Source organism: Wasmannia auropunctata, unplaced genomic scaffold (genome assembly GCF_000956235.1).
Source record: "Wasmannia auropunctata unplaced genomic scaffold, wasmannia.A_1.0 LD336000.1, whole genome shotgun sequence".
Classification (NCBI taxonomy): Eukaryota; Metazoa; Arthropoda; class Insecta; order Hymenoptera; family Formicidae; genus Wasmannia; species Wasmannia auropunctata.
Genome location: NW_012026890.1, coordinates 2713589 through 2730777, shown reverse-complemented (window position 1 = coordinate 2730777; position 17189 = coordinate 2713589). Strand labels below are relative to the sequence as shown.

The 17189-nt window shown below is 35.3% G+C and overlaps 3 protein-coding genes across 16 annotated transcripts in view; all 3 read right to left on the bottom strand.

Annotated features, from left to right (window-relative positions):
• LOC105453434 (transmembrane protease serine 9-like) overlaps positions 1 to 1251 on the bottom strand; it is an 11354-nt gene extending 10103 nt beyond the window's left edge. The window contains exons 1-2 of the mRNA XM_011695394.1: positions 1150 to 1251; positions 435 to 729 (exon numbers count right to left, since the gene is read on the bottom strand). Coding sequence (XP_011693696.1) covers positions 435 to 729; positions 1150 to 1192 — 338 coding nt within the window. The 5' untranslated portion in view covers positions 1193 to 1251. The remainder of the gene's footprint in view (positions 1 to 434; positions 730 to 1149) is intronic.
• A 532-nt stretch (positions 1252 to 1783) lies between these two features.
• Positions 1784 to 7132, bottom strand: LOC105453350 (carboxypeptidase B-like). The gene is made up of 9 exons (XM_011695227.1): positions 6788 to 7132; positions 5368 to 5763; positions 5198 to 5297; positions 4526 to 4631; positions 4107 to 4268; positions 3574 to 3787; positions 3000 to 3230; positions 2687 to 2871; positions 1784 to 2508 (listed from the first exon to the last, which is right to left on the bottom strand). The coding sequence occupies exons 1-9, from the start codon at positions 6961 to 6963 to the stop codon at positions 2333 to 2335; spliced, it is 1746 nt and encodes a 581-aa protein (XP_011693529.1). The 5' UTR covers positions 6964 to 7132; the 3' UTR covers positions 1784 to 2332.
• A 1097-nt stretch (positions 7133 to 8229) lies between these two features.
• The window catches only part of LOC105453348 (tensin-1), a 173683-nt gene continuing 164723 nt past the window's right edge, over positions 8230 to 17189 (bottom strand). For 11 of the 14 annotated variants that reach the window (XM_011695211.1, XM_011695213.1, XM_011695212.1 and 8 more), the window contains 8 exons: positions 15311 to 15910; positions 14655 to 14992; positions 14121 to 14210; positions 13117 to 13225; positions 12652 to 12835; positions 11988 to 12353; positions 11425 to 11707; positions 8230 to 11094 (listed from right to left, as the gene is read on the bottom strand). In XM_011695211.1, the coding sequence (XP_011693513.1) occupies positions 10935 to 11094; positions 11425 to 11707; positions 11988 to 12353; positions 12652 to 12835; positions 13117 to 13225; positions 14121 to 14210; positions 14655 to 14992; positions 15311 to 15910 (2130 nt within the window). In that variant the 3' untranslated portion in view covers positions 8230 to 10934. The remainder of the gene's footprint in view (positions 11095 to 11424; positions 11708 to 11987; positions 12354 to 12651; positions 12836 to 13116; positions 13226 to 14120; positions 14211 to 14654; positions 14993 to 15310; positions 15911 to 17189) is intronic. The other 3 variants (XM_011695219.1, XM_011695214.1, XM_011695225.1) reach the window with 3 other exon arrangements.

Genomic DNA, 17189 nt, shown 5'->3' with positions numbered 1-17189 from the left:
ATACAATATATATATATATATATACATATATATATAAAATCTATATTAATAATTTTAAAACATTTTAAATAACGTATATAGAAAAAAATGTCTTATAATATTTTTACAAATAACTGTATCTTAATTATGTTAAACAATTTATAACTCTGTTATTCTTATAAATATTTTTATAGTTGTCAGAGTCGCTTACAATTGTTATGAGAAAAATAGTCATTGATCCTTGTTTAAAAAAATATATTGTATATATAATCTTTCAAACTATCTTTATTAAACTGTCTTTATTAAAATAAATGCCAAAAATACTAATTTCTGTGATTTATTTAATTGTTAACTTATTAGCAAAATAATTTACATGGAGGTACTTTAAAAAGAAATTATAGTTTACAGTTTCTAAAATATTTACTTTTAGTCGCAAATGGAAATAATAAACATACCCTGGATAATTTTCGTGGACGATAGTCTTTACGACGTCAATTTCTTGCACAGTAGGCTCGCGATCAAGAAGAGAATGCTTGCCAGCGAAGACTTTAAGCTTGCCAAATTTCATGACGCAGTGTCCCGCAGTCAAGATGAATCTCTCGTTAATAATTGAACCACCACAGGCATGGTTAAAACGAATGAAGGGTGGAAAACCCCAATGAACAGAAACCTGATAAGGGAATTCACCCGGTATGGCATCCTCACCATCGGTGATCCTAGGTTTTAGGCCGAAAGGGACGGCCAAACACGCTATAAAAATGTTTACAATCTTTAATGTATAATTCTTATGGAATCATAATGATATTTGTGAAACCTAAACATTTAATTTTAATTTTAATTTTAATTTTATTATAATATATTTAGCGTTATTCTTATTTTTTAAATAATATCGTTTCAGAAATAATCTTTTATTTGAAAATATACTATCCTAGATATTTTTCATTTTATATATTACTAGGATAAATTTTTTATTAAATGTCTTTTTATTTATTAAATATTTCTCGGAAATAGCTAACATATGTTTAATAATCCTAGAAGAAAATTTTCTGCAATCTGCATATTAATTGTTATTACACGTAAAATTACATACATTTGCTTTTTATTTAAAAAATTATGAGAAAAAATTTTGTAAGAATATATATACAAAGTGTAAAAATTTAATGTACTTACCCTGGAATACCAGAACAGTGGCTAAAAGACACCGAATCAACATTGTCGGTATGTTAGCTCAATAGAACTTAAGCACGGAACAAGATCTTACGGTTTATATACCACGAAATAACGAGCAATCTCGCGATAACGTATGCGTGTATTTTGAATTAACCTTGATAAGGCAACTTCTTCTTGGACGCATAGATAAGCATGCATTGATTGTTTTCTTTATCATTAATTTGTCCCTTAAAGAAGAAGCATCTTCTTAATAATTAGTGTTCTTGAGTTTATCTTAATTTCTAATAAAACAAATTAACGTTCAGTTAAATAATTTTATCATATAACTATTTTATACTAGAAATTCATCTCATAGCACAAGAGCAGCATTATAGAAACGCTTTTATCGATTGCATTAAGTATTTTATAATATATTCAAATTAAAATAAAACAAAGATTAAATTAAATAGCCCGATACGTACTTTTAATAAATAAAGTACAATGATATTTAGTGTATTAATATTTGTACAAAAGAATTCAATACTAATATATAATAAAATAAATTATAAATACATTCATTACACATCATACATCATACATTATATTGTACATATATTCTCTTCATTAAACTATAAATATTATTCTTAATCTAATAGTTGTTTAATAAATTTTAATATAATTCTGTATACACGGAAATATAATTCGCTTAATTTACAATTAAAGAAAAATGTACAAAAATAAACACATTCAAGACAGCTACAAATCTTACAATTTAATCAAAATTTCTTAAATTTTTTTTTTAATTTAATTGAACTATATAATCAATTTTTGTAGAAATCAATTTACAAATGTGACTTCGCCTAGGAAACTCAAAGCCTATTACAGCATCTCATGTATTTGTTTGTAACTTAAAAATTGATATATCAGACTGAGTTTTCAATCAAATATAAATCTATCTCTCATCGTCATCTTTTGTAGCTCGTTAAACTTATTTTGATAACAATACCATATGAATGCCGGTTTTCTCTGGTTTTTCTCGATACAAATGCCCAATGTACCCTGTCCATATCTATTGCGTAGAAATATCAATAAGATTTCACAACTTGCGTGATTCATAAAGGGCATTGATCCAGTTTCCATTATCTGGATAAGACAGGAGAACGTTCAAATGCTAAATGCGCATCAGGAGCGTAAAACGTGAATCTCACGTGTTGCAGGTAACTAAGCGTGCGATCGCCCGGATTCCTGCCCAAATTTCGCGAGCAGTCGGAACTATCTGAGTAGCTGGTAATAGGAATCCGTATGTTCCACGGTCGCGCAATTCCACCGTGTATGCATACTTTATCGAGGCGACGCCTTTCGCCCAGTCATCAGACGCTCCTGCAAACAGAAAAAAAACTCATTCGATGTGACGTGACATATTGCGAAGTGCTACAATCTTATCTTAATATCTGATTTTCGTAATGTTGGCCATAAACCAACGCAAATTAAATCCTTTACGCAAACGAATCTAAAGGGTATATTGAAATTAAAATAAGTAATATGCTGAAGTACGTACCGGAAGTCGGATACATTAGTTCTGCTGCTGGTCCAAGTTGATAGTTAGTGCCGTGAACTTTCGCGATCGCGTTAATCGCCTTTCTCGCTACGTTCACCAAATCGGAGTAATCCGTCGGCTTCGAACGTGTATGACCCCACGGTACCAGCCACATTTGAGAATAAGAATGCAAAGTCAAATACATTCTGAAAATGAAAATTTTATTATCAGTAATATTATAAAATGTTTAAATTAAAATTTCAATTGAAAACTTAAAGTAAAATATATTTTAAATAGTAAAATTAAATTAGTACTGATTTGACAATTAGCGTACCGAATATGTTGCTTGTTCGCCATAATATAATCTGCCATGGCCTTCGTTTCGGGTTCAGAAAAGGCGAAAGGCCCGGAATACGTTTCGTGACAAGGATCCAAGCTCGCACCACCATCTTTTTCTTCGCCCCAGTGGTATGCAAAATTTCGATTCGGATCGACTCCTTCGCATGTAGTCCAGAACCATCTCGCATAGTGCGTCACGAACTGCAATAAATTGGAAGGTGTGTACCTAGAAAAGAAGATCCCGCTCTGTTTTAGTTAAGCAACGGGCGAGACGCTGAAAATTACTTCGTTACATAAACATCGATTATATAAAAGGCATTATAAAAAAATGTTTTTCAATTCAGAGACAACTTTCTCCTTATCTCAAAATCTAAAATCTTATCTCGTTCGGCAATCTAATCTTTAACATTTCTCTTAACGTATGTCGCTCACGACAGATGTATATCTAAATAGAAATTATATAAGCATTATAATTATTATAAGCAAATATTATTTAATTGATTATCTAAGATCTGTATATACAATTGCGGCGGTTGTAAAAAAAACAACAATTTTTCTCCTCTCCTCACCTACTATCGTTTTGACTTTCCACGTGATTGCTTCTGGTTTTCCGCCAAAAGCGATCGCCGACATGGCTGTACTCATAACCGTCGGGATTAACAACGGGCAGAATCATCCAGTCTGAATTATCCAACAATTTTGAGTAGCTCGAGTTCTTCTCTACCAACTGATTCAGTATGTAGGTCGCCACTGCGGTACCGATCCATTCTCGTCCGTGCATGCCTGCGAAGATGATGACGGTTTACCGAAAAGATGATCTAACGGGACGAGATGTGTGTAAAACGTGGGAAGCATACGGCTCTAACGTCGGTAAAAATCGGCTGGCCATAATTTTGGCAACAGGTTGTCCATAATAAAAGTTTTTTATGTTAATAATAATAATAAAAAAAAATCAAACAAAAGATGGAAAAGTTTTTAAAATTATTTCATTAATACATGTAATTTATTATTTATTCGCAACTATTTTAATTACAACTATTTTCAATTTTTCTTTTTGATATCAGAAGAATGACTGTTCTCTCTCTCTGTAAAAGGAACTCACCGGCATCAATCCAAATAGCAGGTTTTCTTTCGCCTTCTTTGTTTAATCCTGTCGAAACCTTTGCCATTTTAATCGGTTGGCCCTCGTAGCTGTGTCCAAGAGTTATTAATTCTACCATTTTGGGATATCTAAAGGCTAGATATTCTAAGTAACGTATTATATCTGCCAAAAAAGGAAGTCAATTTATTATATTGCTGAATTAAGTCTACTAATTCATTCATATACATATATCAAACAAAAATTAATTTATCTGACAAAATTATTTATATACATTAAATTAATATTAAATTTTACGATATATTAATTATGTATTACATTATAATGTATTAAATATTAAATTACATTTTAATAACTATTAAGCATATATAAGTTAAATTATTTGAGCACAACGTAAAAAATGCCTTGCAACACGATTTTACCTCCGTATCGGTGATAACGTTTCCATGTCATTGAATGGCCTTGAGTGGTGACCAGATCTTCGCGCTGTTCTTTGGACATCTTCGGATTTTGATAAGAGATCGTCTTCTGTTAATAATGAGAGAAAGAAAGTACTTTACTGACTACATTCAATTCAAAGTCGCATTTTAATTAATCATGCAGACAACCAGGAAAATTTCTCCTTTCTATTTGTAATTTACTATGACCATCAGTCAATGGAACGCATAAATAACTATTAATATATGCAGTAACAAAAACCTTTGATCCAGCATTTTAATATTACAAATGATTTATTCTCTACTCTTATGTTACTTTTGTATCTTTACACTATAGAAAGAAATCATTGAAAAGATAATTATAAGTAAAGTGTGTCAGCATTAGATATGAACATCAGCTGTCATTGGAATTTCCTTCCGATATTATTGCAGATAATGAGATACCAGTTATTTACAAATTGTTAAAATATAACAATTAAGTTGTCAGTTAAGTGTTTTCAATTACTATATTATTGAAGTTTTCTGAACATAATATTCTTACCAACACAAAAATAGATTTTTTGAATTCCATGTATTTTTTACGAAAACTCATCATCAGTATCTTGAATAATATTAATATATGTCGAAGATATATAAAATATTTACTTATATTTTTACCTGAATATCCGATATTAATACTTTGAAGTCAATTTTTTTATCCCTCAAATAATCTTTAACATCATTTACGAGATCTGGCGCCACGATCATGTCGGAAGTTCTATAAGAAATATGGGTATAGAAATACATGTTAAATAATTAATTGTTACAATAAAAATGCAAACACGAACCTGTTGGGATTTGGAAAGAACCAAAATTTAATGTCTTCAGGCTCAGCTTCTCTCAATTCGCGCAGATCCGTAACTTGATTTTCCGTGTTAGGAAATGCCCTAATTAAATGATAATTTCTATAATTTATTCTTCTGGTGCGTGATCGTGAATCCTTCTTCTCGGTACCAACGATACTGCTCATGACTGTGCTGAGTCCGGTCGCTACGACGGACAGCATGGATTCAACGAGGCCAAATAGAGAAAAACCTCTGTAATCATCATCATCCCAGTATTCTCTGGGTGTGTTCTGGGTGTGAAGACGATTACTTGCTTCAGTGAATACGAGCCTTTCTTCTTCTCCATCTTTGGAATTTAAACACGATTGCACTTTTTGATCGTTTTGAGAATTCTGCAAACTATATGTCGACTATTATTAATTGTTATGACGTAAAATTATGACGTAAAATATTCTTTCTTTAATATTTCTTATATTAATTATGTTAAAATATTTTGCGACATGTTTTTAATTACAAAAAAAAACAATATTACTTAGTAAATTTTTGTACATATAGTTTAAAAACAGTTCATATTTTTAGAATTTAAAAATAATTATTTTATTTATTATAAATTTTATCAGAAGAATTCGAAATGTTATAAAGATATTCCGATTGTATGGGGATTTTTTTAAATGTCAATATCAGCGTCATGACGTTCATGCCACGTGCTTTTGAAATGCTAAGAATGCCATTCTCGTGCTAGCGTAAAGTACATTTTATTTTCCTCATTAACTACTTCAGAAAACAAGCAAAACAATACAACATTCTTTCATGATTAACGTTACTTATGATCTACTTTCTCTTGGAAAAATTTTCTTAGGAAAAAAACTAGAACAGGTAGCACATACATAACGAAAGAAAAGGTGCATCTTAATTAACATAATTGAACGTATTTACTTAGCAAAAGCATATATGTTAGCAGTTGCAATGGCTAAATTAAATGTGAAAAGTGACAATAATTACATTTTTTTATACAAGAATTAAATTTTAATTTGCAATATTTATTGCATTTTTTTGCAGAAACATTAATATAAATATAAATTCTTTTTTCCCCTTTCTCTGTTCAAAAGGTTTAGGCGTTTTTAAGAGAAATAGATGAATAAATAGATACAAAGAGAAAGAACTTTTAAATAAAAAATCATCAAAGACTTCTTTTTAATATCTAAAATTTATATCATATATATTTCCAAAAGATATATTAAAATCACTTGTTTTATTTTATTCTCTGCTTAGACACAAAATATTAATTTTCTATTAATTTTTTAGACATAAAATTTTAATCATTTTTAAATATCTTTTTTAAAGATATTAAAAGGTAATTTAATTCACAACTTTATCAACTTATTTAAGAAGCTTCTGATTATATCATCGCGATGACACCAACCCACTTTCCTCATCCAGTGCTTTTTCCTTCTTGAATATCTTGTCCTCCGAGTAATCATATGGACGTGTCACAGTGTAATTATCACGATACGGACTGCTGTTTGTCGGATGCGACATGAGGATCCCCGAAACCCCGAGAATCACGCACAAGATCGACTCAACGTCGGCTGCACTCATGGTGTGTGTTTCGATCGCGTCAGAATGCTCGATCGTCTCGAAGGTTCCTCGTTGACTGGCAAACCCGTAGCCGGAACCGCTGGTTCATACAGGAACGTGAAACACGACGGTTCACGGTTTCACTGTTCTGCCCCACGGGCCTGGATTACGGGATTTCATTTCTGCGCTAGATGACGTTCGTTCTTTAGTCATACAGCGGATCAGAGGCTTCGGGGTTAATGGATATGAGATATTCAAAGAGTTAGAAAGGTCGGATACATTTATCGATGTCAACTTACGGTGATTTGAATCGACTTGGATTGACTAATCGTTCAACATAATGTAGATTTCTGATAATGTTCGTGTTTGCGACAGCAGTAAAATCTGAAAAGTAACTTATTTTATGCTCAACTGTATCGTTATCTTGGCGATAGTTATTAGTTTTTTTGAGAAGAAAAGAATTCAAATTTTTATAGACATTTAACAATACAACAGTGATTCGTATATGTACATCACAAATGTATAATGTACATTACAAACGTTTAATGTACATTTTTAGATTAATATGTATTCAAAATTAAATGTATATTTTTCATATTTTCTAAGAACCTTATTATTACTTTATTATAAATTTAGATCATTTAATTTCATTTTTCTAATTAATTTCCTGCTTAATGCAGAGAAGAAAAAATAATTCAAATAACAAAATAATTGAATTGTATAAAGCGAATTTTCAAGCTAAGCAAACGTATTCCGGTGAATTTGTTTGGTATGGCGGGATGCGTAGTAGGTCAGTAAATTTGCCGTTAGCAAAACACGTTTTCACGATATCAGTGTTCAAACAACCGTAACTATATGTATTAAATCCACTTTTCTACGTAATGGGGGCTTTACGTAATTACTACAGTTAAAACTTTTTAAAAATCTAAGCACGTATAGATGGAAGTACATTATTTATTATTATTAGAAATTTAATTTCTCTTTATATGTGAAATTTTTCTGTTTCTTACACGTTGGTAATTGATGAGAAATGTAGAAATAAATCATTGTAAATCACTTTATTATAATTTACTAGATGAAGTTATTAAAAGAAAATAAGTATTTATATGTAAAGTAATAAGAGATTAATAAAACTCTCATGATTTTAGTAGTATAATAAAAATCGAGATTAAATTTTGCTAAGTGCAACGATAACTGCTTGTGAATGAACTTCATAAAAAACGAATAATACATATCTTAAGGAGTGCAAGTGGTTTAAAATATCAGGATAGATGCAAAACTCAAAACACGCTGTGAATATGATTTATTGTTGTTACAACTATACGCGCGTACCCATGCGGCACGCAACGGTACAATTATTGCGCAAACGTACACAGAATATAATAGAGCGTAAACAAGTATAATAATAATATTAATAATAATTATTATAATGACTGAATGTTAAATTAATGTTACGCTGTTAGTCGGGTTCGGACGCGTACGAAAGGAAATCTAGACGGAGAAGAAAGGGTAGACGGACGATGAAGAGAAGAAAGAACGCGAAAGAAGACACGGTCGGTTCTCTCAAGCGGGCCCTTAATCCTTTCAACGGCATCCAAATAATCGTCTCTGTCGTTTCGAGCCCATCATTCACAAGATAGAGCACATTACACTCATTTTACATCTAATCTGAGGTGACGTACCTCACGCCATTGAAGGGCCAAGCATACCCCGTTAAAGGGCTCCTAAGGTCACCGTTTAACCTACTTCTTGTCCATCGAATATACAGTACGAATTTTGACTAGCACATTGCGTAACTACGGGTCCTCCCGCTCTCGATCGTGGAGGAATTCGCAGAGAACGGAGGAGACGCCGAAAGCTTCGACCGACCTTCGTTCGGAAGACAAAAGTTAGACAAGGGACCGCGAAAATAGACGAAGAAACTTCGACGACGTCAAAAGGAAAGCCAAGCCGTTGCAAACACCGGAGCGGCCGGTCCCCTCGCGCCGTCGTATTGTCGTAATTACAATACAATCGATTCGATTCGTAATAATTGACTGCTCATCGTCGTGCCCGCCGAGACGATACTCGTCGTCGAGTGTGTGCTCATCGACGGTGCACGAGCCCGAAATGGCAAGAATTTATGGATTTACTGAAAGAATACGCGCGATACTGTCTCGTCACGTGCATACTCCTCCTCAAGTAACATTATTCATCCCAACTTTCGAGCTGATTCTAATCATAGCATTGCTTCTTCCATAAGTCGCTAAGTGTCATTCATCTAGCGACGATTTTTTCTCAAGGCCTTCTTTTAAGGCGACATTATCATCTCGTGGCCTATTTACAATTATTTATAACACCATTCTTTCATACATCGAGGGAGCATGACACGGGGATTTTATACGTGCGTGTGTATGTGTGTAGGGATTTATGTATAATATATACTCTGCAAATGACGTAACATTCTCTGTCAAACATTACTCGAGAGTCTCAAGTATAACGTGATAATATATGAATTTATGATGCTCGTGCATTATTTAACGATCTAATCGTTATCTAAATTTTATTATAGATGTTTCTCCAAAAATTGAAGTTCTTAAATAAAATATTAAAACGTAATGATAAATTCCGAGAGTGTAAGCTCTCAACGATACGCGAGCCCGATATGGCAAGAATCTATGGGTTCACTGAAAGAATACACTGTCTCGTCACGCCTTATTTTGTAATTATGCAATTTTTATAAATTTATTTACTATTAATTCTGTAATAAAACATTTTTTAAATAAAACGAAAATTATAAATTATTTTTTAAAGGTTTAAATCATGTAATTAATAATGCCTGGACCGTGGTAATAATTTAAAGCGCGAGCACAGGTTTTTGTTAACGTTCATGTGATATTTTCATGTACATAATATGTGTAATGATGTGTGTAAATGTACGCGTATATTTTACGTGCGCAATGCATAGATGCTGTCCGAAATCAAAAGCGCACTCAGTGTCGCGCGAGATACGCTCGTTTCGAATGCTCGATGCCCTTCGTAGATCGCGCGAAGAGCACGGTTGATTCTCTTCAACTATGACTACGAGCTATCGGTAAGTTCGCGTGCGGCTGATCGATCGTATCCATAAGCGGGGAAAGGTGGTGGAGATCGTGAACTTCAAAATTTCGCAAAAAAAAATTTCCCGAAAAATATTAAGATACACGTGAAGAGAGAGAAGAGAGCGAGAACACATCACTTAAATACATTTCGCCGAAGTGCGTCTTAAAATTTGAAGTACTTCAATAGTTACTAAATATATAGTAAATAGTATACGCTAAATTATAATTATATTCATTATAAATATAAGAAGGCAAAATATTTATAATTTTTTATAATAATTTTTAAAATAAAATAAAATTATTTTAATTATATGTACCAAATTTTTCCAACGCAGTCATTTGACCACCTTACCCTTCTTAGACCATCCGTTTGTATCTTTACTATTCGCTACGTTAAATCGCAACAGTAACGATAATCATAACAACAACTTTCTTATCTTGACTGCATATTGACGCGAGGATGGAATCGATTCACGTATCGCCTCTCGTTCTCCTCGTTCTCTTCCAAAGAGAGCGATCCTCGACCTCTTCCCGGCGATAATCGATAATTATATCGTCTCTACTGTTTGCAACATGAATGTCCTATTGATTCAACGCTACGAAATGCACGAAGACTTATTACGAGTAGTCGGTTAATGATAATGATTTAATTCGTGCAGCCATTTCCAGCGGATTTTTCAGAAGAATCCACGTATGTCCTCCGCGTGTCAGCGGAATTTCATCAATCGATTATATCGATTATTCGTCCCGTTATCCCCAACTTCTCAGTCGTTTTGTCCTCGATTGGACTTTGCATTTTTTTGCGCTAAGGATATGTGTTGGTATCGACCTTAAAGGCGAAACCGTTAACGAATTCGCGATGACATTTGTGCCCGTTAGTTCTTGGCGATTTTGGCGAGCGGGTAGCAATTCTTAAACGATGTTGGCCTTGGCGATGGAGCTTCCCATCATGACTTTATTCACGAAATTTACGATAGCCGTAGCGGGTTGCTCTGGTTCCAGTTCGGCGAAGACGTGACACTGATTGTCCGATTTGTGAGCGGGTTTTCTTGCCACGAAGCCGAAGCAACGACTGGAAAGAAAAATAATAAGCAAATTAATTAAATTTAAGATAAATATTAAAAACCATTAACATGAATATATTCGATATTAAAATTATCGAATTCCTTTGATATGCTTAAATAATTCGCAATTTTTGTGAGGTTTAGAATTATAATTTCCTTTTTTCACATTGCGACAAATTTAGAAAATTATAAAATAAATATAATTTAGAAAACAAAATTTCTCAAGTGTTATATATATATATATATTATTCAAATTATAAGAAATTTACATAATTTTATCACATAGAATAATTTTACTTCTTAATTCAGAAAAAATTGATATAAATTTGAAAACATACTGTGCGCTAAGTGGTCTTCCAGTATCTTCGCTGGTGAATTCCCACGTGCGTTCTTCAGTGTCCAATCCGCAATAACTTATGTTATTTGTGGGATAATGTCGCCGGAAAAATAGCTTTCTTGCATTGTCAGTCAAAGTAATGCCCTGCGTGGAGACTTTAAAGTGAACAATTGTGGCGACCGGCAAAGGCTTTTGATCGAATAAATTGGTGATAGCTTTCTTGATAGCCTGTGGTCCGGTCAATGACTCCGTGTCAATTGTAAAGAGATATAAAACGTTGCAAGCTGTAAAAAAATAAATTAAAAATATTTAAAAAACAATTTCTTCTCTTTTTAGTAAATTAAAATTAGGGATTTATAAATTAAAAACTAAAACTTAAAATAACTAAAATATTGAATAATTAAATTTATTTTTTCTCTGCACGGTTAATCTGCTTTAAATATAAGATCAAATAAAATATCTCAAAATGTTATTATTATTTCAAGACCTTAATTTAACCGTGTCCTCTTTTTATCGTATCTCTCGTGTCACTCAAAACGCGTAAAATTGTAATAAATTAATTACCAGCTCCTTGAGCGAGAAGCTGCTGAGTGCTATTGGTACCAGGTGAGTCTAGCGCTCTGGCGGCCGCTTCCGGTTCAGGTAGCAGCAGTTGGCAAGGTAACGCCATGGCCATCAAACTGTGCTGGTAAACCAGTGCCGAGAGTGAGCTGAAGACAGGTTCGTTTGCGCATCCTTTTAGCCTGACGCCGCGCGACGTCGGCTCGATCAAGAAGTGCCTAACGAGCTCGCTCGAGGGATCTCGTGGGCTACTGGGCGCACCAGGAGGTGGCGTAGCCACTTTCAATGCCAGACCAAAGGCACCCGGGAACGAGTTGCTGTCTCGCACCACGAACGTGCCGGGTGTCGCGTCCTTCAGCATCGAGATTGCTAGAAAAAGTTTCACAATGTTATTAATTTCTCACACTATTCGAGTGTAATTTCTTAAGCCATTGCATAAGAGATTAGATATATGAGTATTTCATTAAATTAATAAATAAAGAGAAAAGCAAATTTCGAAATATTGTAAAGTAATAAATAAAGTTCAAATTATTGTTACTTGTATGTTTGCACGCGATTATAAATATATTTAAAATAATATTTCTTTTTCATCTATTACAATGATAAATAAAAAAGTCATTGATTCAACAAAAAAGAAGATAAAATAACATCGAATTTAAAAAATTACCTTGCTCCCGCGATATATTGGGTTTGTACCAGATTCTGCTAGTATCGCGTACGAATTTCACATTAACATCAGCTACCTCCTGGGGCTCGGTGTTCGAGTGAACGCTGGAGCGTCTCGAACTATAATATTGAACTTGCGGCGAAGATTGACCAGCACTGTTGATAGACGTGTATGACGTAGCACTCTGCAAAACAAGAGAGTTATTACAAGAATATATTTTCCCTATCAGTATACCAAAATATTATATCTAACATGAAACTTCCAGCATACCTAATTTACTTCCAAATTATTTTTCAACAAAAAAATTTAATCTTAAGAAAAAATCATTTTAAATTAAAAATTTAAATAAAATTTTACGGTTGAAGCTTACTAACGCATTGAGTATATATTCCCATTATTCTGTCATCGCGATGGGATTGAAACAGCGACGATAATATGAACGTAATGTAATATTGCCACGCTTACCTTGGGGCTTTGGGCGAATTCTACGTGGGTCGGTGTTCCAGGACTGCGCGAAATAGCCTGCGGCTGCGACATCGTTGATTCGCTTACAGGAGAAACAGGTCGGTCCTTACTGCAAAAGGAGCAACCGAGCGTAACGTTAGAAGAAATTCCGCGAAAATATACCGACATTTCCGTGCAGGCAGATATGTGTGTCGGTTGACTCGTGCACAGTGCTATACATCGTGAGGAAAATACCGGAAAAAGGGTGATGTACACATTGTGGAGAAGAGAATTTTGGAGGAGAGAGAAGTGCCTCTAAAGTTAAACGGGGCGAACGTCTCTAGCGAGAAGCGGGTAGAAGAGTAGGATGGATAGAAAAGAATTCCCCTCCCCCCCTCCCCCCGAGGAATTCTCAGAGGATGGAAATGTTACTTTGGTTCTTCAATAACAAAGTTTATTTCGTTGATATATAACGCACTTGCTCTGTGAGAAGTTTCTATATGACACACGATGCAGGGAAGCGCGAGTTCTTGTTAGTTCGAAGGTGCAACACACATATGGCCGGCATAGCCAGCGGGAGAGATTTATGCTCACGATACGATCAACTATATACTAAACTTCCCTATTACAACTCCGCAGACATAAAATAATAGTTTCCAAAACTAATCTGCAATAAATGCTTCCAATTCATAACAACGATAAAACACCAAAGATGCAAGTAAAACGATCACGAAATTACATGAAAATGTTATTCGGAAACATAAAGCAAAAAAAAAATCCAATGTAGAAGTGTTTTCGATTTAGGTACGTGATGTCGTGTGAAAAGTGATTCACTGTCTATGATATGATGTGGGATGCATTCCCCGGGCGTATTCAACGCGCGCGATTAGTAACATGACACAAAACATTCATAGTGCACATTTTGGGCGCGACGCTCACCGCGATCGCTGTGATTAATTCTAAAGCACCGTTAATTGCATATCCAATTACGATCACTCGCTCGCGCGATTTTTCGTGTATATTACCTATAGTCGAACGACGCCGATTGGTTAGTGAGCGGCCATCGTTTGTTATGCGTTTGTTTAAGCGGCCCGCTTGCCGGGAAACTCAAGCGTCTAAAATCACGAATATCATTTTTTCGTCATCATCACCGTCGCTTTGCGATCCTTCATCGTGTTTTCAAGGAAAATCTGTCATACGCATGGCTTGATAGAAAATATTTGTATTAAATTTATAAAATATCCAGTAGCGAGTATCCCAATTCTGACACTCGCGTTAAAATTTACCGTAAAAAATTTTAATATCAAAAAAATGAGAACGTTTACGTCATAAAGCAGAAAGTTTTTATTTCTCTACCTAATATTTTAATTAAAATTATCGCAGATAATAATATTCGTTAAATTTCTCTCCCTCCATTAATCTTCTAAATAAATTATTAAATTAAATATTTTTTATTAAATTTAAACTTTTAGCTGAAATCCTGAAGAGTTTTTAATTTTCAATTATATATGTTCAAAATGGAAATGTGTATTGAACGAAGAGTAAAATATTGAACTTACCGCTGTGTTGTCGGACTCTTGGGTGGAAGCCCCGTCTCCTTCGAGGCTTCCCTTCGTTCTTCGATATATATCGTTCGTTCGGCGCCGTAGTTTCCGACGTTATTGTTATTGTTTCCGCCAGCCTCGTTGTTGTTGTTGTTGCTGACATTGTAGCTGTTGTTGGACGTCACGTAGGTGCGATCACTGGCGAACGTCACCGTTGGTGATGCGTTATTGACGTACGGCGTCCGTGGATGAACCGGAAACGCCGGGGTCTGCGGTCGCGAGGCGCCGCTGACGACCGCGCTTCCGGGGCTGACGCTCCTCTCGGTCCACGATGACGCCAAGTCATTGTGCGGCTGTGTGGAATTCGAGACGATTATTGTAATTACGTAGCCGGCGACACTTGACGGGGCGTGACGAAGTGACGAGACACCGATTAGTGGCAAGCTACAAAACGCACATCGCCGTTTTTCTACGTCCATCTACGCGCTACCAGCCAAGCGAGGCGCAATGGACAAGCTCGGAATATCGAGACTAAAATGTCGAACTTCAATTAACGACTAGCGCAATCAGTAGCACGCATTAAAAAAAAAATTAAGGCATAGTGCATGTTATGAAATAATTACTGATTGCGTGGACGCGCGGTGGGACTTGCGTGTGAAGGGGAGACAAACCTGGGTGCAATTCTGCCATGCTTTTGGTGACTGATTAGGGGAGCAGTTAGTGACATTGTTGCTAGGCACACTGGCAGATATTGTAGCGGCTGCTATCGCGCTGCCGCCGACTGCAGGTTGCTCGTTCTCGGTTTTTGTCATGCTCGGGGACGCGCGAATCGGCGAGATCTCGGCTAGAGACTGAATGAGGCTCACGAGAGGGTCAGGCTGATCGACCACCGCTAATAATCCGCTGTCCACCTGGTCGTTGCTGCTGGTCGAGCTGTAACTCCCGACGCTCTGATAAGCAACGCGACTCCTCGACTCGGGTCGTGCGTTTCGACTAGACGTCGCGTATTCCTGAATCGCGATCGTCTGCTTCCGCTCGGGATGATCGTTGCTGACGCCACCGATGACACCGGATTGCAATTGATGATGGCGATGCTCGCGCAGCAATGCATCCGCGCGCGCGAAGCTATCGCTGCGCGACTCCGGCCGCGGCGGTTGGTGCTGATGCTGTTGCGATCTTTCGGCGTTGCTGCAGGAACTCGATTGTTGGCTCGCCGCGAACCCTAAGGGTGGCGCGGCCACTAAGGCTGAGCGGGGGGATGTCGGAGGGCTCTGGAATGCAAGCCAAGCGCTATGCTACATGCCGGCGAACTAAGAGCGTTTAATCCTTTCGGTGCTATGCTCCGAGTGCCCTCGATTACCCACGCTGGCGAGGCTTTAAGCCCAAATCAGGTTGTTAATTAATTGCGCGGGCTAATTAATGGCGCGAGTTAACGCGGTATAGTCGTAACGCAGCTGCCGCATCAGCTGGGAATTGTTCACGTCGAGCGATAACGATAAAAAGAGAGAGAGAGAGAAAGAGAATGATTTCGATAATTCTAGCTCGTAGCTATTTCGCAAACAGTTTTAATTAAAATTGCGAAAGCATAACAAGAAAAAACAAAATTACGTTAATTAAAATTAAAAATAAATTTTATTAAAAAATTAATTCGTAATTCATAGCCAATACTTTATTATAAAAATTCAGCTTATTTCTTCGCAAATGCATATCACGTATACAATTACGTTAAAAAAGAATATTTTTATAATAATGACATGTTAATAATGGAAGCAAAATATTTTAGTCGATAATATTTATTAATGTAACATTAATGTAATGAATGTTACATTAAGAAAATATAAACGTTTTGCTACTGAAATGTATTAAAACTTAAAACGAAATTATACAATACTGAAATAGTTAAGTTAGTAATGTGTCGAATACTTTTAGTGCGCAATTCTGGTTCCTTTTCTCGTAAATGCATCGAAAGTATAGCACGAAAAAGGATTAAGGGGGATTTTTATCTCGGACAGGTAATCGCCTTACGGTCTACGTTTTAGAGGGGTCGTTTCTTGCCATTTAGGGTCTAACTATACGGTATTTCTATAAGGTACAACGTTGTTGGAGGAGTTTCCCTAGCTTGTTATCTATGGAGCCTAAATTGTAGCGTTCGTGCTGCCGCCGTCTTATTGGCGTAAAGCGAGATCGACCGTACCACCGTTCCGAATTCCACGTGAATAAGTATTTATTTCGCCCAATGTTATCCGTCGGCCAATTCAACTCATCAATTAGTTTTGTAATAACCATAATTTCTCTAATATCCAAGGAATATTAATACTAAGTGCAAACTGAATGCAAAGTACTGCTAAAATAAAATCTTTATATATATATATATATGACATTTTTAATTTAAACTTCTGGTATGTTTTAATTTATTTAAATATAATCGCTTGTCCCTCGTAAAAAATATAATATTATAAAAATCTGTATAATTACTAATCATAATAAACAATTTGAATATTCGAAACGATGGCGTGATTCCAACAAACTTTAATGAGCAAAGAGTACGTG